Source organism: Pygoscelis adeliae, unplaced genomic scaffold (assembly GCF_000699105.1).
Source record: "Pygoscelis adeliae isolate BGI_AS28 unplaced genomic scaffold, ASM69910v1 Scaffold14, whole genome shotgun sequence".
Classification (NCBI taxonomy): Eukaryota; Metazoa; Chordata; class Aves; order Sphenisciformes; family Spheniscidae; genus Pygoscelis; species Pygoscelis adeliae.
In genome coordinates, this window is record NW_008825109.1 from 19,943,876 (window position 1) to 19,960,723 (window position 16,848).

A 16,848-nucleotide genomic window follows, 5' to 3' on the forward strand; every position below is an offset into this window, starting at 1 on the left:
AGCGGGCGGGGGAGGGAGACACGGCCGCCGAGGGGGGACGCAGTGCTCCCCTGTTGGATTTCGAGGGGTGGGAGTCTTTGGGCTCAAAAAGAGACAAGTTCCTCTGTAAGCGCAATGAGTGACGACTTTTCTGACGGAGAGGGCAGGGCACAGCGTAAGAGGTTCCTTCGCCCTGTGTACAGTCTTAAGAAAGACGTTTACCGTCGTCTTTAACAACTGCCTGTGCCGACAGGCAGAGCAGGTGTATCTTCGCGGGCCCTGGGTGCTCGAATCAGAGGGTGGTGTGGCTCAACTTCACTTCTGATTGCTATAACTTTTATATGTATTTATATGTATATATATGTATATTTTTACATTATTTTTTTTAATATTTACCTGATGATTATTCATTCTTTATACTGTATGTATGTGCACTTAGTTGAAGAGTAAAATATAATCGTGTTTGCTTTCTCTTTCAACTGCTGATTTTTTTTGGCAGTATATTCCTTAAGATTGGTATGTAAAAGAAATGATTTTACATTCATTTTTACACTTGAAGGCCTGTTTTCCTCTTCCAACAAACCCTGCTTTAATGAATTATCTAAAAATTGATTGGCCTTCTTTAAGTAGTATTATCATCTGTTATCTTACGGTAAATAGGTCTAGCGTTGAATAGTAACATTACTACATCTTTTATTCTGAAATGTTTCACAGCTCCAGTTAGGAAAGTAAAACCCAGTCTTGCTAACACTTTTCACGTGCTTCCCATTAAGCACAAGGACATAATCGCTTTGAGTGGCAGTATTTGTACACTTAAGATCGAGCATGGGCACATATGCTGTGATGCCTGAACTATTTTTCCCTTTCCTCATTTCCTTGAATCAAATCTTACCCTCACTGCAGTCACCCTGAACTTCTGCTCCTGGCTTCAGCCAGACTGCTTATAATCAAGGTGTCAGTCGCGTTACTCTCTCAGCGCTCGCTGAGGATCAAAACAAAAACCAGCCAAGACATTGGATATTTCAGTGTCAGAACGGCTTGTTAAAGGAAAAGCGTAAACGCGGCTGGCAGCACCATTCAGAAGACCCAAAGACTGCAAAGACTGGCTACAGCCAGTTCAGTCTAAGCACTCGAAGCTGTGCATAAAAGAACAAAGGGACAAAATGGAGTTTGAATTTTGTGTATTCCTGTTCAGTTTTATCTAGGTATGAAAACCAGATCACTATTTTGTCAGACTACTTAGAAGAATTTCCAGAAACTGATGAGCCAGTGTGGATTCTAGGAAGGCAACACCACCTAAACACAGGTATCTTTAGAATGAAAATTCATCTGTAGAATCTGTAGAGCATTCATAGAGTCACATGCAGCAGCAGCTCCTGATTTCCTACGTTCTCTAAATGTCTCATGAGAGAAGTTTATTTTTCTCCATCAACAAGAAACCAACTATAAGCAGCGGTATTCATCCTACAATGAAACCAGAAGTTTACCGATGTACTTTCTATCATAATTCATGCAAAGAGATCGTAACAAGCGATAGGACAAGAGGAAACGGCCTCAAGTTGTGCCAGGGGAGGTTTAGATTGGATAGTAGGAAGAATTTCTTCACCGAAAGGTTTGTCAACCACTGGAACCGGCTGCCCAGGGAAGCGGTGGAGTCACCATCCCTGGAAGTATTTAAAAGCTGTGTAGATGTGGTGCTTAGGGACATGGTTTGGGGGTGGACTAGGCAGTGCTAGGTTAACGGTTGGACTCGATGATCTTAAGGGTCTTTTCCAACCTAAACGATTCTATGATTGTAGCAAAGGCCAGTCAGGTATGAGGCTGGCTACTTCTCAACATCAAATGCCTCAGAAATAGATAAATAAATAACTTTTGGGGAATGTTCAGTATTACTAATGTTATTTTCCCTTGAGGGGTGCTGTCTGCAGCCTGTTATTTGCCACTAAAATGATATTTCAAAAGAATAATAATAATAATAGTAATAATAATAAAATTAGTCTAGGGCACATACTGTATTTTGATGAAAATAAATATGTGACCTAAAAGTCATAGCAGAGTGGTGTATTTATGTATCATATAAAAATAAGATTTCAGAAATGAGTTTTGCCCCTTGGGGAGAAGACAAAGGCGTCCTCCTGTGTTACACGTCAAAGGCGGTGGCCGTCAGTGCAGGCATGGTGTTCAAGGCAGCCGAGGGTACCGCATACAGCCTTGATCGGCTGAAGGATCCCTTGAAAAGGCCAGTCAGTCTGAGCCGCGGCTCAGAGAAAGTGCAGCAAATAAGATTCTTAAGAATTCTTCAGAGCTTTTGGGAGAATTCTGTAAGTGCATGTATTTTAAAAAAAAAAAGAGATTTAATTAATATTATTAACTTTTTCTTAAAATGACTTCGTATTGGGTTTGGAGGTATTGCATAATTCCATGTTGGTTTGCATGTGGAAATTCTTCACCTTTCTTAACTTGCTTTACCAGTTCTTTCCTGAGGACATAGTTCTCCATAGTTGTTTCATTCAAGCTGGGCATAGTCCTTCCAAACACCTTCTAAAACTTCATTGGCTAATAATTATTTCATCCTTAATAAGGTAACTTTAATTAGCAGTCTACAAAAGCTCTCCATGTTTAAACAGCTAAAAAATGTTTTAAGGGTCTTATATGTAAAAGCTAACAGGAGTCTTCCCTGCACTCTGTACATTGACTGTACAGGGAAAATCAGATTTTTTCAGTTTTAAAAGTTCCTTTTAATAATTTCTTTCCTCCAAAAAATATTTCAGACAAATCTAAGTTATTGTTGGACATAAGCGCTCGTCTCTGGTTTACGTATAGAAGAAAGTTTTCGCCTATTGGTGAGTATGCAGCAGACCAGCTGCCTTGTTATAAATTTGATAGCAGGATTAGTGATGTTATCGTGGCGTGAAAAATTATTTTTACAGTATTAGAACATTTTGAGCATCATTTTAACCGTTTATGCAAACAAAATATTAAAGCTATTAAAAACTGTGTTTACTTGTGCCTGCATATAATCAGGTCTTCATGTTTGTAGAGCAAGCAGTAAAGTTAGACCAGCAATATGGAAAGAAAAGGTCTTGCGCAGTGCCTTTTGTCCGTAGGACAGTTGTTATGAGATTTTAACTCCGAAATTTTTTCTCTGGCGCTGCGCTCAGTTGAAAGCCCGTATGGATTGTAATGAACTTTTTTAATAGGAGGCACTGGTCCGTCGTCTGATGCTGGCTGGGGATGTATGCTGCGATGTGGGCAGATGATGCTGGCACAGGCACTGATCTGCAGACATTTAGGAAGAGGTGAGTACTGTTGCTGAGTGAACTTCTGTGTTGTTTGGAGACCGTTTAATTTTTGTCGTAGTTTTCCATAAAAGCACAAAACCTAAATTTATTAACGAAACTGTCTTTGATGCCCTGATAGGAGTTACTAGTGAATTATTCTTGTCTGACAGGGTGAAATCATGCCAGCCTTGAGCAGAGAAGTAGAAATAGAGGGAGGGCAAATAGGGACTCCCATTGTTGTTATTTTATAAATCTTTTTGAGGAATACCCAAGTCGAGGCCAAGGGAAAACCTGCCGCCACGGGTCTTCTCTTCATTGCTTACATAGCCACCAAATGTTCGCACACAGTGACTGAATAGTGACATAGTGATAGACATCATACAAAGTACTTCACAGACCACTCACCCGTCACCAGCCTGAGCTCCAAACCCCACAGCAGAACCCATTAGTGCAAGCTCTTAAGCCTGTATCAACACCTCCCGTCCCAGGATCACAGGTAAGTATCACAGGTCTGGTCCGTGTGTAGCTGCTGTGTCAATTAAATTATTACGGTTAGGTCTGTAATCCTTACGCTGTTGTGCTGTGGTTTCTATGGCAGCATGCTTTGTGGATTTAACTACTTCAATAACTGAATCCACAGAAGGATTTATCCACTTGAATAACTGAATCCATGGAACGGAGGTGCAAAGATTTAACTGAAGGAGTAGGCAAACAAACAGATTACCTGAGAAAAACTGGAGTATGAACCTGTAGTATGTAGCCACTCCATAGCGTCAGCCCGATGTATGCGCTTCTCTGTCAGTCAATGGGAGGTAACCACCTTACGTTAGAAGCAAGAGCATACACGGCAAAGCTACGTTTCGGATTTTGCCGTGGCAGAGGGCCAGCGCTGTGTTTGGGCTTCGCTTTATGGATCTTACAGCATTATCTGATGTATGCTTACAAACCTAACAAAATCTAAACAGAGCATATCGTTTTAAACAATCTTGGTAGCTCACGTACAGCAATAGCTATCAATTCTCAGCAGCGATCACTCAGAATGTATTTGCAGTTGACATTTTTATTTTATTTTCCCAGTTTTCACAATCTAGCCTGTGCTGATAAAGGACAGCTTGATAGTAAATGACTAGCTGTGACTTCTAGGAACTCTAAACAAAATGTAAATACTGGAGATTAATTGTATGTTAGTCTTTTAACATCTCATTGTATGGCTTTCTACTATCTAGAAATATCATCATGACGCTGGAAACATTATTTTTTAATCTGTATAACTTTCTTCCTGTAAGATTGGCAATGGGAAAAACACAAAAAACAACCAGAAGAATATCATAGAATCTTACGGTGCTTTCTAGATAGAAAAGATTGCTGTTATTCCATCCACCAAATGGGTAAGAACACACGTCGACTTTTTTTTTTCCACTGAAAAAAAAACTGCTGTGTTGAACCTTTCTAATTTGAAATATGTTAATTCAAAATTTTAAACAGGTGATTATGAAGACAATGTATATGTTTATATATAAATAAAAATGCATGCAAATGGGTACAAAGTAATAATTCAGAAATGTTATTTGCTGAGACCTAAATAAATCTGTATACTAGAATCTAGCTCTTGATAAAGTATGTAAGCCTTGTGTACCAGCGTCGATAGTATTAAAATAGACAGTCACAAAGCGTATTGCTGTAATTTGTAATAAAGGACACTAATATTTGTCATTCTCATTACAGTTCAGAAACTTTTTGTAAAGGAACTAGCAGTCATTAAGATCTGAAAAGAGCATAGATTGAGAAAATAATTGTTGTTGCTACATAGAGTTTGCAATTGCTCTAGAATGTATGTCAGAATATTAGTAGGTCATGCTATTTAACGTATATCGTGACCAGGCTCTCTGTGGTCTTTTTTTTGTCTATGTGTGTGTGTTTTCCCTCATAAAAACAGCGCAGATGGGTGTTGGAGAGGGGAAATCAATTGGAGAATGGTTCGGACCAAATACAGTTGCTCAAGTACTGAAGTAAGTCAGATCGCACTGGCTCATTCAGAATGTACTCCCCTGGGGCTGCTAAGCTCAGAGACCAAGATAAGGCTCAAGACACGGTTTTAAAGGCTGATCTCCCTCTCTCTCAGAATCAGGAACGTATGTGCCGTGTGTTTGCAAGTACAGTGCGGACCGTGCTGCTGTAGCCCGGTGGGCGGGTACTGAGCTGGGATTGGGGGAGTTCTAAATTTTAATATACCAAGAGCCTGGGGAAGACCTGCCAAAAGGTCTCTCCTCCTATGCAGTCTGCATGCCCTAACCAGTAAGCACCGGAGATACGTAGTCCTTTCCACAAAGCGGCACGGCTCTGAGGTCAAGAGTGCCACCACGCAGATTAGAGTGGTGGTATGAAACATCAGAGTGAAGCCATCCAGGCCAAGGAGGGAACTGAACTGCAGTTCCTCACTGTCTGAGCTGCAGCTCTGCCTGAAGGCTGCTGTATAAAACATGGGCAGCTCCTCCTAGACTAGAAGCCACGCTTGAAAGAGTTGACTTTGCTCTGTTTGTGAGGGATGGATGGAGGTGCCAAATCTCAAGCGGAGGCTAGACTGCAGGTCCTGAGTGCTCAGCAGCAATTCTTTGCGGCCCTGGGACAGACACACGTTCTGAAGAGAGAGAGGAGCTAAACCATGCCCTGGCTCCCAGCTCTTCTCACTTACAAATTCTCCATGGCTTAGTGCACACAGACAGGTTTTTCTGGCTTATTTTAGACAGCTGACTCGTCCTGTGCAGCTTAAAGAGTGTAGTAGCTCCCTTCCCTGGAGTTTTGGATTTCGCGTAAGTGGACAGAAACCTGTGTGCTGTAATGCCGCCCTCCTAACTTTTGGGTGCCGAAAACCTTTAGCTGATCCAGCTTTTAACACCCCGAGTCTGCTGTCCACATGTGCACAGAAATAGTTCCTCCACTGAATTTCATGGAACTTCTTAAGCAAAAAGTAATGTGCAAAACTGGCACAGGAATTTTTTCCTTCTCTAGACAATGCCAGGCACAATGGGCAGGATCCCACTGAGGAGGCTGTTAAATGCAATAGAAAGTAATAAACCTAAGTATGTGACTGAGCTGTTACTGTCGCTGCATTTGGCAAAAGGACAAAACAGTTTTCACGTGGTACAGCGTGTGTGCTTTTCCTGCTACCACTCAGTATTTATTTTTCTAAATGTATTAAATATTAAATATTCAGTTATCTTTTTATTACATGGAGACTTAAAAAAAACCCAAACCATCAAATACATTTTTCCAAAGAAACAATTGAATTTTTTTTACTCAAGAACCATCTAATTGTCCTGAATGAAAAGCTACCCTCGTGGTCCTAATTAGTTTATATTAATTATCACCTTAATGTTTTCTAGGAAGCTTGCTTTATTTGATGAATGGAATTCATTAGCAGTTTATGTATCTATGGACAATACAGTGGTCATTGAAGACATCAGTAAGTGAAACACTAGTTCTCCAGTTACAGTTTTTGATTTGACTTCACTTTCCTGAGTGTATCTGAATATGAACAAAATACTTCTGGGCCATCCCTACTTGTTCCCAGGGTAAGAAAAGGAATAAAGGAAATGCAGACTCAAGTTTTGGGTGTCCAAAACTAAAGCCAGCACAGAACAGTGTAGGCTTTTTTGGTGGCCAACTTACATACCGTGCAGCTTGGGAGAAGATGGAGTTTGGTCTGTGCTATCTGAACTACCACCCCCGAAATGGAATGAAGTTGCAGTATGTAAAATACAGAGAATTGTTTTCAATGCAGAGTTTGCCAAAGAGATGTCCTTTTGTCAGGCAAAAGAGAAACCAGGGGCAGATCCTGGAGAAACGCACGGCCAGGCTTAATTTTCAGTTGTAAGAAAGGTGGGTTCACAAGTGGTATTTAGCCACAGCCTATTTCTACTTTAGTCCCTACTTCTGCTTATTTTACGTTCACATCATTGGAAGTGAAGCGTTCCCTGAAGAGTTTCTAATGCTATCATCATCTCTGCCGTTTCATTTCCCTGACATTTTATGGGCAAAGCTTGACAGTATTAATAACGCTAGTAGTAAATGTAACTTCAGTCTTAAATTTTCATCCCCCAGTTGTGTATCTCATGTCTCACCAATGTGCCAGCACATACTCTGTCCACTAGAGTTACTTCTACTAAATAGTTACGATTTCCGTGCCCTGCTCCTTTGGCCTTAAGCAGGAGCTCTGTAAAGATGTCTGGCAAAGTAGCTTAATTCGTGATTGAGAGGGAGATCTGCTCTGTGTTCCTTTGTGCGTTCGTTGATTTCTGGTTTTATTCCCACAGAGAAGATGTGCTGGTCCCCTCCCCAGAGCAGCAGCGCGGCCCACAGCAGCGCACATTTGCACAGAAGCGCTCTTGGCCGAAATAAGAACACGGCAGGATTCTGCACAGGCTGGAAGCCCCTCTTGCTTATTATACCTCTACGGCTAGGGATAAATCACATAAATCCAGTGTATATTGATGCGTTTAAAGTAAGGGTTTTTTCAGCAAATTGTTTGTTATTGTGAAATAAGTTCAGGTATCTGTTACATTAATAAACAAACCCACTACAGTTTCATTTTTCTCCCTTGGAACTCCTTAGGAATGCTTTAAGATGCCACAGTCTTTGGGAGCATTAGGAGGGAAACCAAATAACGCCTATTATTTCATAGGATTTTTAGGTAAGGAAAAAAGAAACTTATTCTGAATATGCATATGATCTAAGGAGAAAGGGGTTTTGTTTTGGGTTTTTTCTGAAGGGGAAATAGCAAGCAGTTTAAGCACGAGAATAGAGTAGATGAAGAAACATACCTCAAATACTTCAGGAATGGAACGGCATCATTCTTACAGGAGTGGACAAGTAGCAGCCAAGCTTGACGTAAAAATAAGTAACGATATAAGCAAGAACAACACACTAAGAATAGCTGATGGCATTCGACAAGTGTCAAATGTCACTACTGCTAAAATACTGATTTTTTTCCTAATCATTAACACTTTCTAATGAAGGGTGTCTTGTTTTATTCTTTTGCCTCACAGTTTTCTTAAATTATTTTCTCGTATTTCAAACTTTTTCTGATAGCAGTGACTTTTTCACCTTCTTCCATGTCTTCCTTTATTAATTTGAGCAATAGTTAATACTAGATTCAGTCTTTCAGACTTCACCCCAGTTTGATGCCTAATTTTATGGATATTTTGTTCTTCCTTTTGTAAATCCTGAACTGTTTCAGTCAGACTTCTTTGTTCCAGTTTCTGAATGAATGCCTGATGGGATTACAGATTGCATTGGTGGTCACCCTGTGCTTTTTGATCTGTGGAATGTTAGGCATTATAACACTTGACATTTTTAAAAAATGTACTGGACCTCGCAGAGAAAAAGGAAAGTACGCGACAAAGGTAGAACAAACCAACCAAAAATCTACAGTAATAGGTCACAATAGAAAATGATACTAAATACCCTGTGGGAAACTACTGTGTCTAACGTTCCGGTTCTCCTGAAGACTCGCTAGCTAGAAAGTCTAGGTATTGCCTGTGATGATAATCTAATTTCTATTTTACAAGTCTGGATGGAATAAGTGCTTATTAAAGTCTCTTGCTTATTATCAACATGCGGATTTTACCCATACAGGCAATGAGCTGATCTATTTGGACCCTCACACCACTCAAAGTTTTGTAGATTCGGAAGAAAATGGCACAGTTGATGACCAGAGCTTCCACTGCCAGCAGGCCCCACACAGAATGAAGATCATGAATTTGGACCCTTCAGTAGCTTTAGTAGGTGTTAGGACATAATAGATGTGTATACTTTATTTCAAAGTAATACCTCTGTATATCGATAAGGGCAGTAATGCCTTTCCTTGAGCAGAATCAAGATCACAGGGCTGTCTTCTACGATCTAAAATTCAACACGTGGCAGTTTATATATTAACTGCATAGGATACATTAATCTTAGGTCCAGCAGGGAACTGGCTGTTTGTATCCTAGGGAGGTAATTCGTTTTCTTTACTGAGCAGCATTTACCTCCTGCAAGAAGTATTTTGAAGGTCAAAGCAAGGAACTGAAGCAGGTTTCCTTATTTTATTCTATCACTACTGTAGATGCATGGTCGCTCTGGACAAGTTACTTAAGCTTGACTTATTTTATATCATAATTTATAAATCTCTAAATGGATTTACTTGTAGAAGTCATCCAGTACACGTCACAAGAATACTGTGGTAGATGAAGAAATTAAATCTGGTCCCATGCCAGTATCCTTTGGTTGGGTTATGGGCGACTGTCACTTGAGACACGTTTCTAAAGCTTTAAACAATGCATAAAAATACCACAGCATCCTTCACTCATTGACATACTGTTATTATTTAACACCACTACTGTATGTATTTTTTCCTTAGGGTTTCTTTTGCAAAGAAGAATGTGATTTTGATAACTGGTGTAGTCTCGTACAAAAGGTAATAACACTATTTTATTTGCTCTGTATGAAATAATGTATACTTTTTTTTTTTAAATGGAAATTCCCATTACATCTTTCTCTGCATGCAAATTAAATGAGCCATAGAGAAGAATGCATTAATGCATCAGGGTAAGCCAGTACTACTGAATTGCTAATTGGAGCTTGTTCAGCACTTTGACAACCATAAACCCTGACACTTGGTAAACGGGTGTAAATACATACCCTTTGAAAGTTTTTCTTTTTTTAGCACTACCATGTTACTGGCTGAAACTTAGTCGTTTACTGAGAATAAATGTTAAAAGTAAGTTTTAACTGCCGAGTTGTAGCAATTTATGTATTTATTTATTTGCTTCCCGATCCTTTGTTATTGTTGGACATAATATATTACTACATGTTCTAATTATGACTGTTAGGCCCTGTTACCACAAAAGATCTGATTCTGTAAATGCTGAGTCCTTCCAGCTCCTGGGCGGGACACACAAAAGGTGCTTGCTGCCACAGGAAAAGGACTTTAGGACGTTTCTGCATGCAGTTGGTATACTAAGCAACAGAAGCGTGAATGTGAAGTAACGTCAACATCTAAAGGCATTTATTTAAAAAAAAAAAAAAAGGGCTAAGGAAAGCAGTTTGTAAATAACTGAAATACAGGATATGACGTAGCTTACCTGATTGAAGAGGAGTGGAATTTGGCTTCAATAATAACTTGTTTCTCCTGATCAAAACCTACCTTTCAAAATCTGTTGGGTTTTTTGGAGCTGGTAGACCTGTCTTTTGTTCCCATGGATCAACAGAAAACTTGAACGCAGAGAGGTCCATGCAAGTAATTTTCTTTTAAAAGGCAGAAAATATTGTATGTTCTTGGTGTCTGTTTGCTACACATAAACAAAATTATAGGTGTATGGATAACACAGCTAATTATAACACACTGATAACTTGTACGACAGTTCAAGAGAGATCTGTCTTCCAGGTGTGTTTTCAACTCGGAAAATATTACAGAGATCTGTGTAGCAGTGATTCATAATGGCAAGTACTTGATATAACAGGTTTTCACTGTATGTCTGCATAAAGCCTTTGTTTTTTGATAGACATACATAATTAAAAATGTTTTTAATTAAGCGGACATTTTTCGTCTTTGAAGGTTCTCTTGAGGCATCTTTTAAAATGAAAGTGTTCTGTCCTCAGGAGATTCTAAAGCAACAGAGTCTACGGATGTTTGAGCTGGTCCAGAAGCATCCACCACACTGGCCTCCTTTCATACCTCCAACAAAGCCAGAAGTGACAACTACAGGAGCAGGTGCAGTACCGACTGAAAGTACCGTTGTGCGGCAGAGTGTTCCTCATTAGCAAACAGAAGAATGATCGCAGGTGGAATAACTATGCTTTCCTAAGTGTCAGGCAATCACCACGTGATTAAATGCCGTATTCTTACAGAATATCAGACAGTTATCCAAACAGGCCACATAACAATTGCTAGCACAGAGATATATATATATTTTTTTTTAATCTTACAAAATACTTTGCAGGACACACTCCAGAAAAGTGGGCTTTTTTGTTTGTGTTTTTAAGTAGACAAAATCAGGCATGTCTTTAGATTCTAAATTGTTTAATTTTTTTTTTTTTTTTTTGCAGAACTCATTGAATCTACTGACAAGCTATTTGAATTGGAAGAAGAATTTGAAATCCTGAGCGTATGAAGGAAACCGTGGTGACCCTTCTGAGTATTGAACATATTGGTAGTATTATTGCATTGACTTAAATCACACAGCCATGTTAGCCCCAAAGTGCCTGAGATTACAGATAACAGAGCACAAAAAGCTAGTAGCATCCAAAACTCCAACAGTGACAGTTCCTGCTGTCAAAGAGCTTCCCCAGATGGAAAGGCAGTAAAAGATCTTATAAGAGCAGCCTTAAAGGGAACCTCTTTTTAAGTGTGTCTTTCCTGAAGACTAACGGACCTTTGAGATTAAGGCAAAAATAAGTATTTCACTGGGCTGTACGTTTGGAGAAAGGGATAACACCAAATGGGTATTTCTTGCTCTCATATAATGCAATAGTTTAGTTCTTAAAGCAAAACAGTTTTCAGTTAAGGAGGATGTTTACTGCTGTTCTCTCCTGTGGGCTGCATCGTAGAGAAAATACATTGTCTCGTTTAAAAGATCGACTGGATCAGAAGAAAATTGTTTCCTTGTTAAATATTTTAACATGTATTTGAGCAACCACACTTTATTACAAAAATGTTTCTGTAAAAGGAACTATGTCTAATGTATACGTTTTGCAATAGCCTTCCTGTTTCTGGGAAACCTCAAGAGGAACAGGAGACTCAAACAGTTGATAGAGATCACAACCACTGTTCTAGTTATATTTCACCTTGACCTTAAAATTCAGATCATTAGGCTGACTTTTCTTTCAGAGCTAAAATGAGTCAAAGGTGGGTTAACTGTACCTTATTTATTTTAAAAAAGATTTACACAAGTTTCTCTGTTAACAGCACTTTATCTGTGCATCTAATAAATTTCTTAAGCTTTTCATAGGTTGTATGCTGCTATATTTTGTTAATTTGTTTGTGTGAACTAAATATAAACCAGGTTATCTTAAAACTTAATATACAGGCATATGCAAATTACTTAATTGTTGGGTTTTGACTTGTTGCCTTTTGAAATCTGTTTTGGTAAAAGTGCCTTAATTCTACAGGTTTATCAGAACAGCCTGTGCGGTTTTCTTTCTAAGGCAGAGTATATCTCTAGCAGCCATAAGAAAAACAGCTCAGAATAATTAAAGGCAAAGATCTTTTAATCCATTCTAAAGTTCCTTTTTACTATCAGACAGTCCCCATTATGGTCATTTTGTCACGATAGTGTAATGGACGTGAATCGCACAGTTCCATCTTCACCAATAAATGACACCATAGAGAAATACTGAATGCTGTCTCCTCTCACTTGCACTTCCTGATCAGGGCCAGTGGGATTTCCAAGAAAATTGTTAACCAGATCATATTTCATCTTGTTTGCCTTCAGTGTTCATTATCCACAGTTTGGAAACTATACACTTAGAAAAAATATCATTTTCTTCCCCTCCCCATGGATTAGCTGCATGTTTTTTTTAAAACAAAGCATGAACTTATTGTTCATGTAGCAGCGATTGTAGTCCTCTCCTCCCCACGGACAAAAATGAAAACGAAGCCCTTGCTCTGAAATGCTCAGTCTCAAGCAGTAACTGCTAAAATTAAAAGGAGGCACCTAAGTTAAAAAATAATAATAAAAAAATCAGTGGAGTACAGTATACTTACTCCCCACATAGCTCTTAGCTATTATGTAAACACTCTTCAGAGAGGAGGTCTTGGCCCTGCAGACCTCCTGAAGAAGTATTCTTGGTGGGGGTAAACAGATTTATGAAAGTGGGGCTGAGGGAAGAACGGCTGGTGATTGGAATTCCCACCCCGTGCACCTGACAGAGAACGGCTTGTGTGGGAAAAGGCTGGGCTCGTTGAACTTGGTGGAAGTTTGGACGTTGATAGGAGTAGAGCCAGGTTACTGCAATAGAAGCCGCTCGCTAAAGATAGCCGTGCTTAAAATGCATAAGGCTCTGATCCTGGAAAAAAAAAATAATTGTATTTGCCCGTGTCCATGTTCAAAAATAAAACCAAGTCCCTGTAGACACAATACCTGATTGATGCTCCTTTTTATAGCAGCATGGGAGCCCAATGGCTGAAAAATTCATTGTAGTTTGCCAGTTATTTGCACAAATTTTCAAAAAGTAGTGAGCTTCACTGTGTGCACACAGTGTTTTAAAGTTGCATTTGCATAACCCAAGATGGAAATACAATGATCTGTCTGTGCTGGGACAGCTAAGAAGTAGACTGAATATTCTGCATAAAAGGATTGCCACCCGGGAGCATTAAAATGCCTTAAAGATATTTGCAAGATACATCCAGAGCAGTTGAGGTCTTTCACAATTAGAAATAAGTTAAATGAAAGACTAAATTGTTCTTCACAAACTCCTCGCTCATCTCCAGTGTGTTTCAACTTCAGAACATGCAGAGCTCTCTGACCCCGATCTAGGAAGATAATATTATATTATGCATGTAAATAATCATTAAAGGTAAAAATATTACCTGCTTAAAAGTATGCATGTTCTTAAGTACTTTGCTGAATAGAGCTGAAGCCCTAGAACCTAGTAAAGAAATACTACTTTAAAATAATGTCTGTCTTGCATTAGTAATAATTTTCTGGACGATTCTGTCTTAAAGATTTTTAAGCCAAGGCGATAGTGTATTTGCAAGGCACTTCTTTCAAATGTCCTGGAATGTCAATATATAAGGATTTCATATGCTTTACTCTAGAGAAGTTGATAATAATAACTTTAGTCCAACTAAATGAATTCATTATATATGTATTAGCATACCTGTTTCACAGCTTTCCCTCAAAATATGCAAGGATAATACAATTGGTGGCACTTCTCTTTAATTATGCCCTGAAGGAAAGTGTGACTGGTTAACAGTGCATATACTAAAAATAGAATTTTTTAAACTAACAGAAATAAAGCCCAGAGGAAGGAGTACACAGCACGTTGTGACTGTAGAAGTAAAAAATGTACATCCCATAACTGCTTACTTGTGTGTTTGCATAAGTTTGCATGCTATCTAGTAAAGCCTCTACTTTTCAAATACACACAGCTTGAATAATGACAAAACAAGTGTGCCGAGGCTACCTCAGAAAGGAAATTTACGTTCATAGTAATGAAATGTTTCTGGTGGCTGCACATCATTTGACTGCAAGAAGGTAAGCACAGACCTTGAAGTAGACATTGTAACCTGGAATATATTTCAATAGAAAGCTATGAAAAATGATAGAGGTGTTTTGGATTCAGCTTCACATCAAAAACTGTGTTTTCCACTGGGGTAGCTCTTTAAAGTCAACCGTGGATGAGAGTCTGGATTAGAATTGATTACCTGTCACTGGAGGAAAGAACATCCCGTCTGTTTAATAAGGAAAGCAAAACAAATTAATCTTTGAGTCTTCCTAAGGAAGTTATCAACCAGTAATGCTTAGTCTTTCTAAGTCACCTACAATACACTGATAAATTTTAGCTAGCTCTGTATTTCACAGGAGAATGAGTCTTCATTCCCTTACACTAGACCAAATACTGTTTGCAAAGACACTAATAAAGCATAACTTTTGAAAAGTCTCTCTTGTTGATGATTGGCGTGTGCCTCGGACAGAGGAGTGGTGTAATGTGAGACATCAGTTACTCTTCGGTCTGAATAAGGAACTCGCAGAGACTTTCTGAGGTAGCCATAAATGAGGGAAAAAAAACCCACTGAAGTAAAAGCATAGCACCATGTTCCATAGAAAAAAGAGGTTTCAGAGCACTGGTCTTTTCCTCCTCTGTGTGCAGTCAAAGTCAAACTCCTGGACTTGACACTCCGTTTTTGTAGAATTCTGGCTGTCTTGATTCACCCATCAACCACACACAAAACAGGTTTATGAATTTATCCTTCTTCACATCAGTGATGTCTAGTCTTAGGTAACAAAGGCTGTTAATGTTACTGCATTTTTGTTACTACAAATTCTTCATGCACACTTGGCAACGACTGACCCTTGTTCGAAGCTGTCCTGCTTTCAGAGTTTCTGAGGGAGGAGCACTGACAAACTGCTGCGACTGTTCAACAGTCGTCAGCCAGAAGCTGTATTTGTTTGCAAAGTAATGGCACGTTCCCCTAGCACCCTGGCATTCAATGAATGGAGTAGCACGGAAATCCTCCAGGCAAGAACCGGGTGAGACAAGGGACTGACCTCCACCTTCTGCACCAGCCGCAGTATGCTGAAATAAAGATGTCAATTTAAGTGAGTTCAAAAGAACAGAATGGGAGGTAAACAGGGGAGTCCTCCAGTTCCATTATCAAAAGGAGTAAAACAGGCAACCAAAATTATACCTTGGCTATGTCTATCTGTCTTTTGAGTCGGGGCTAGAGGTGAAGCAGCAAAGGAATGTACTTAGGCTGAATATACAGGCCTGGTATAATGGAAACCCAGCTTTTCACTTGCAAGCTGGGACAATTTGGAAACAATAATGCTGACTTCACACTTTTCTAACAATCTTACACTAATGAGCTTCTAGGAGAGTGCAATGGAAAATGTTCTACTTTTTCCACTGAGAGAGGGGATTAAGACAATGCTGTAGCTTAATTAGCGTTTCCACATTTAAAGGTTTGAAGAACAAAGATGATCTGTGGCAGTACAGAACTACTGCATCAATGTTACTACTGAACTTGAGCAGTACAGGTGAGAAGGCCAGCTAAACGGGGCAAACTCAGAAAGCCCACAGCAGGCCAGCTGATAAAGAATAAATGCACCAGGGCAAGAAGCTACCGGGCTCTAGCTTCCTGTAAGCAACTCAGAATACGGTCTCAGTCACCTAGTCAAAGAGGAGATCTAGAAATGTTTAAAGCTGCCTTTGCATTAGCAATAGTATCCTTACCATAAGGAAGGAGTATCCTATCCATAGGCTGCGCCAACCAACGGGACACTGTGGGATGGTGATGTCCTGGCTGTGCACAGCCACAGCCTGGGAAGGTGCTTCACATACTGAGCAACGACTGATGTACTGTGGGATCTGAACACTGTCCACTGGCATCATGGGGATAGGAGCAGTGGTGGAGAGCCAGTAGGACTTGTCATTTCGGCTGGCGTAGTAGCACACTTCATTGATGTTGCAGTAAATAAAAGGCATGGTGCTGAAGCGAGGCAAACACGAGCCAGCAAAACCTGGGAAAATTGGAGAAGCGGTCATACCAAGCAGCTGCCAAATGCTCCAACTCGTACACACCAGACATGAGTGGCGGAGGATGGCACAACTGACACTGCTCCCAGTACAGATTCTGGCCAAGCAGACTTCCACCACCTCTACTACAATGGCCTGCGGTACCAACGAAGATTGCTCCTTTGAAACGGGATTTTGGCCTACATTGTTTATGCCTGAGAGAATTCTGTCAACTCACCAAGATCCTGGTTGTGTGACTTTTCCTGCCCCTCCACGTACAATAAGCTGTAGCCGTCCCAGAGCTTATTCATTCCTATGGGACAAGGTGGGATTTGGTCTGATTGACTGTGCTTCACTAAAGTGTATCCAACGC

General features: G+C 39.8%; 2 protein-coding genes across 2 annotated transcripts in view; one reads left to right on the forward strand and one right to left on the reverse strand.

Moving 5' to 3' along the window:
- Positions 1–114: 114 nt before the first annotated feature.
- On the forward strand, positions 115–12,260 carry ATG4A (autophagy related 4A, cysteine peptidase). The gene is made up of 13 exons (XM_009327906.1): positions 115–154; positions 1,136–1,285; positions 2,751–2,822; positions 3,180–3,278; positions 4,547–4,648; positions 5,197–5,269; positions 6,644–6,723; positions 7,574–7,761; positions 7,872–7,950; positions 8,895–9,040; positions 9,658–9,714; positions 10,899–11,010; positions 11,346–12,260. Exons 1-13 carry the CDS (start codon positions 115–117, stop codon positions 11,408–11,410), a joined length of 1,263 nt encoding a protein of 420 aa, XP_009326181.1. The 3' UTR covers positions 11,411–12,260.
- Positions 12,261–15,275: 3,015 nt separating this feature from the next.
- COL4A6 (collagen, type IV, alpha 6) overlaps positions 15,276–16,848 on the reverse strand; it is a 109,627-nt gene continuing 108,054 nt past the window's right edge. The window contains 3 exon segments of the mRNA XM_009327907.1: positions 15,276–15,536; positions 16,194–16,480; positions 16,714–16,842. Coding sequence (XP_009326182.1) covers positions 15,276–15,536; positions 16,194–16,480; positions 16,714–16,842 — 677 coding nt within the window.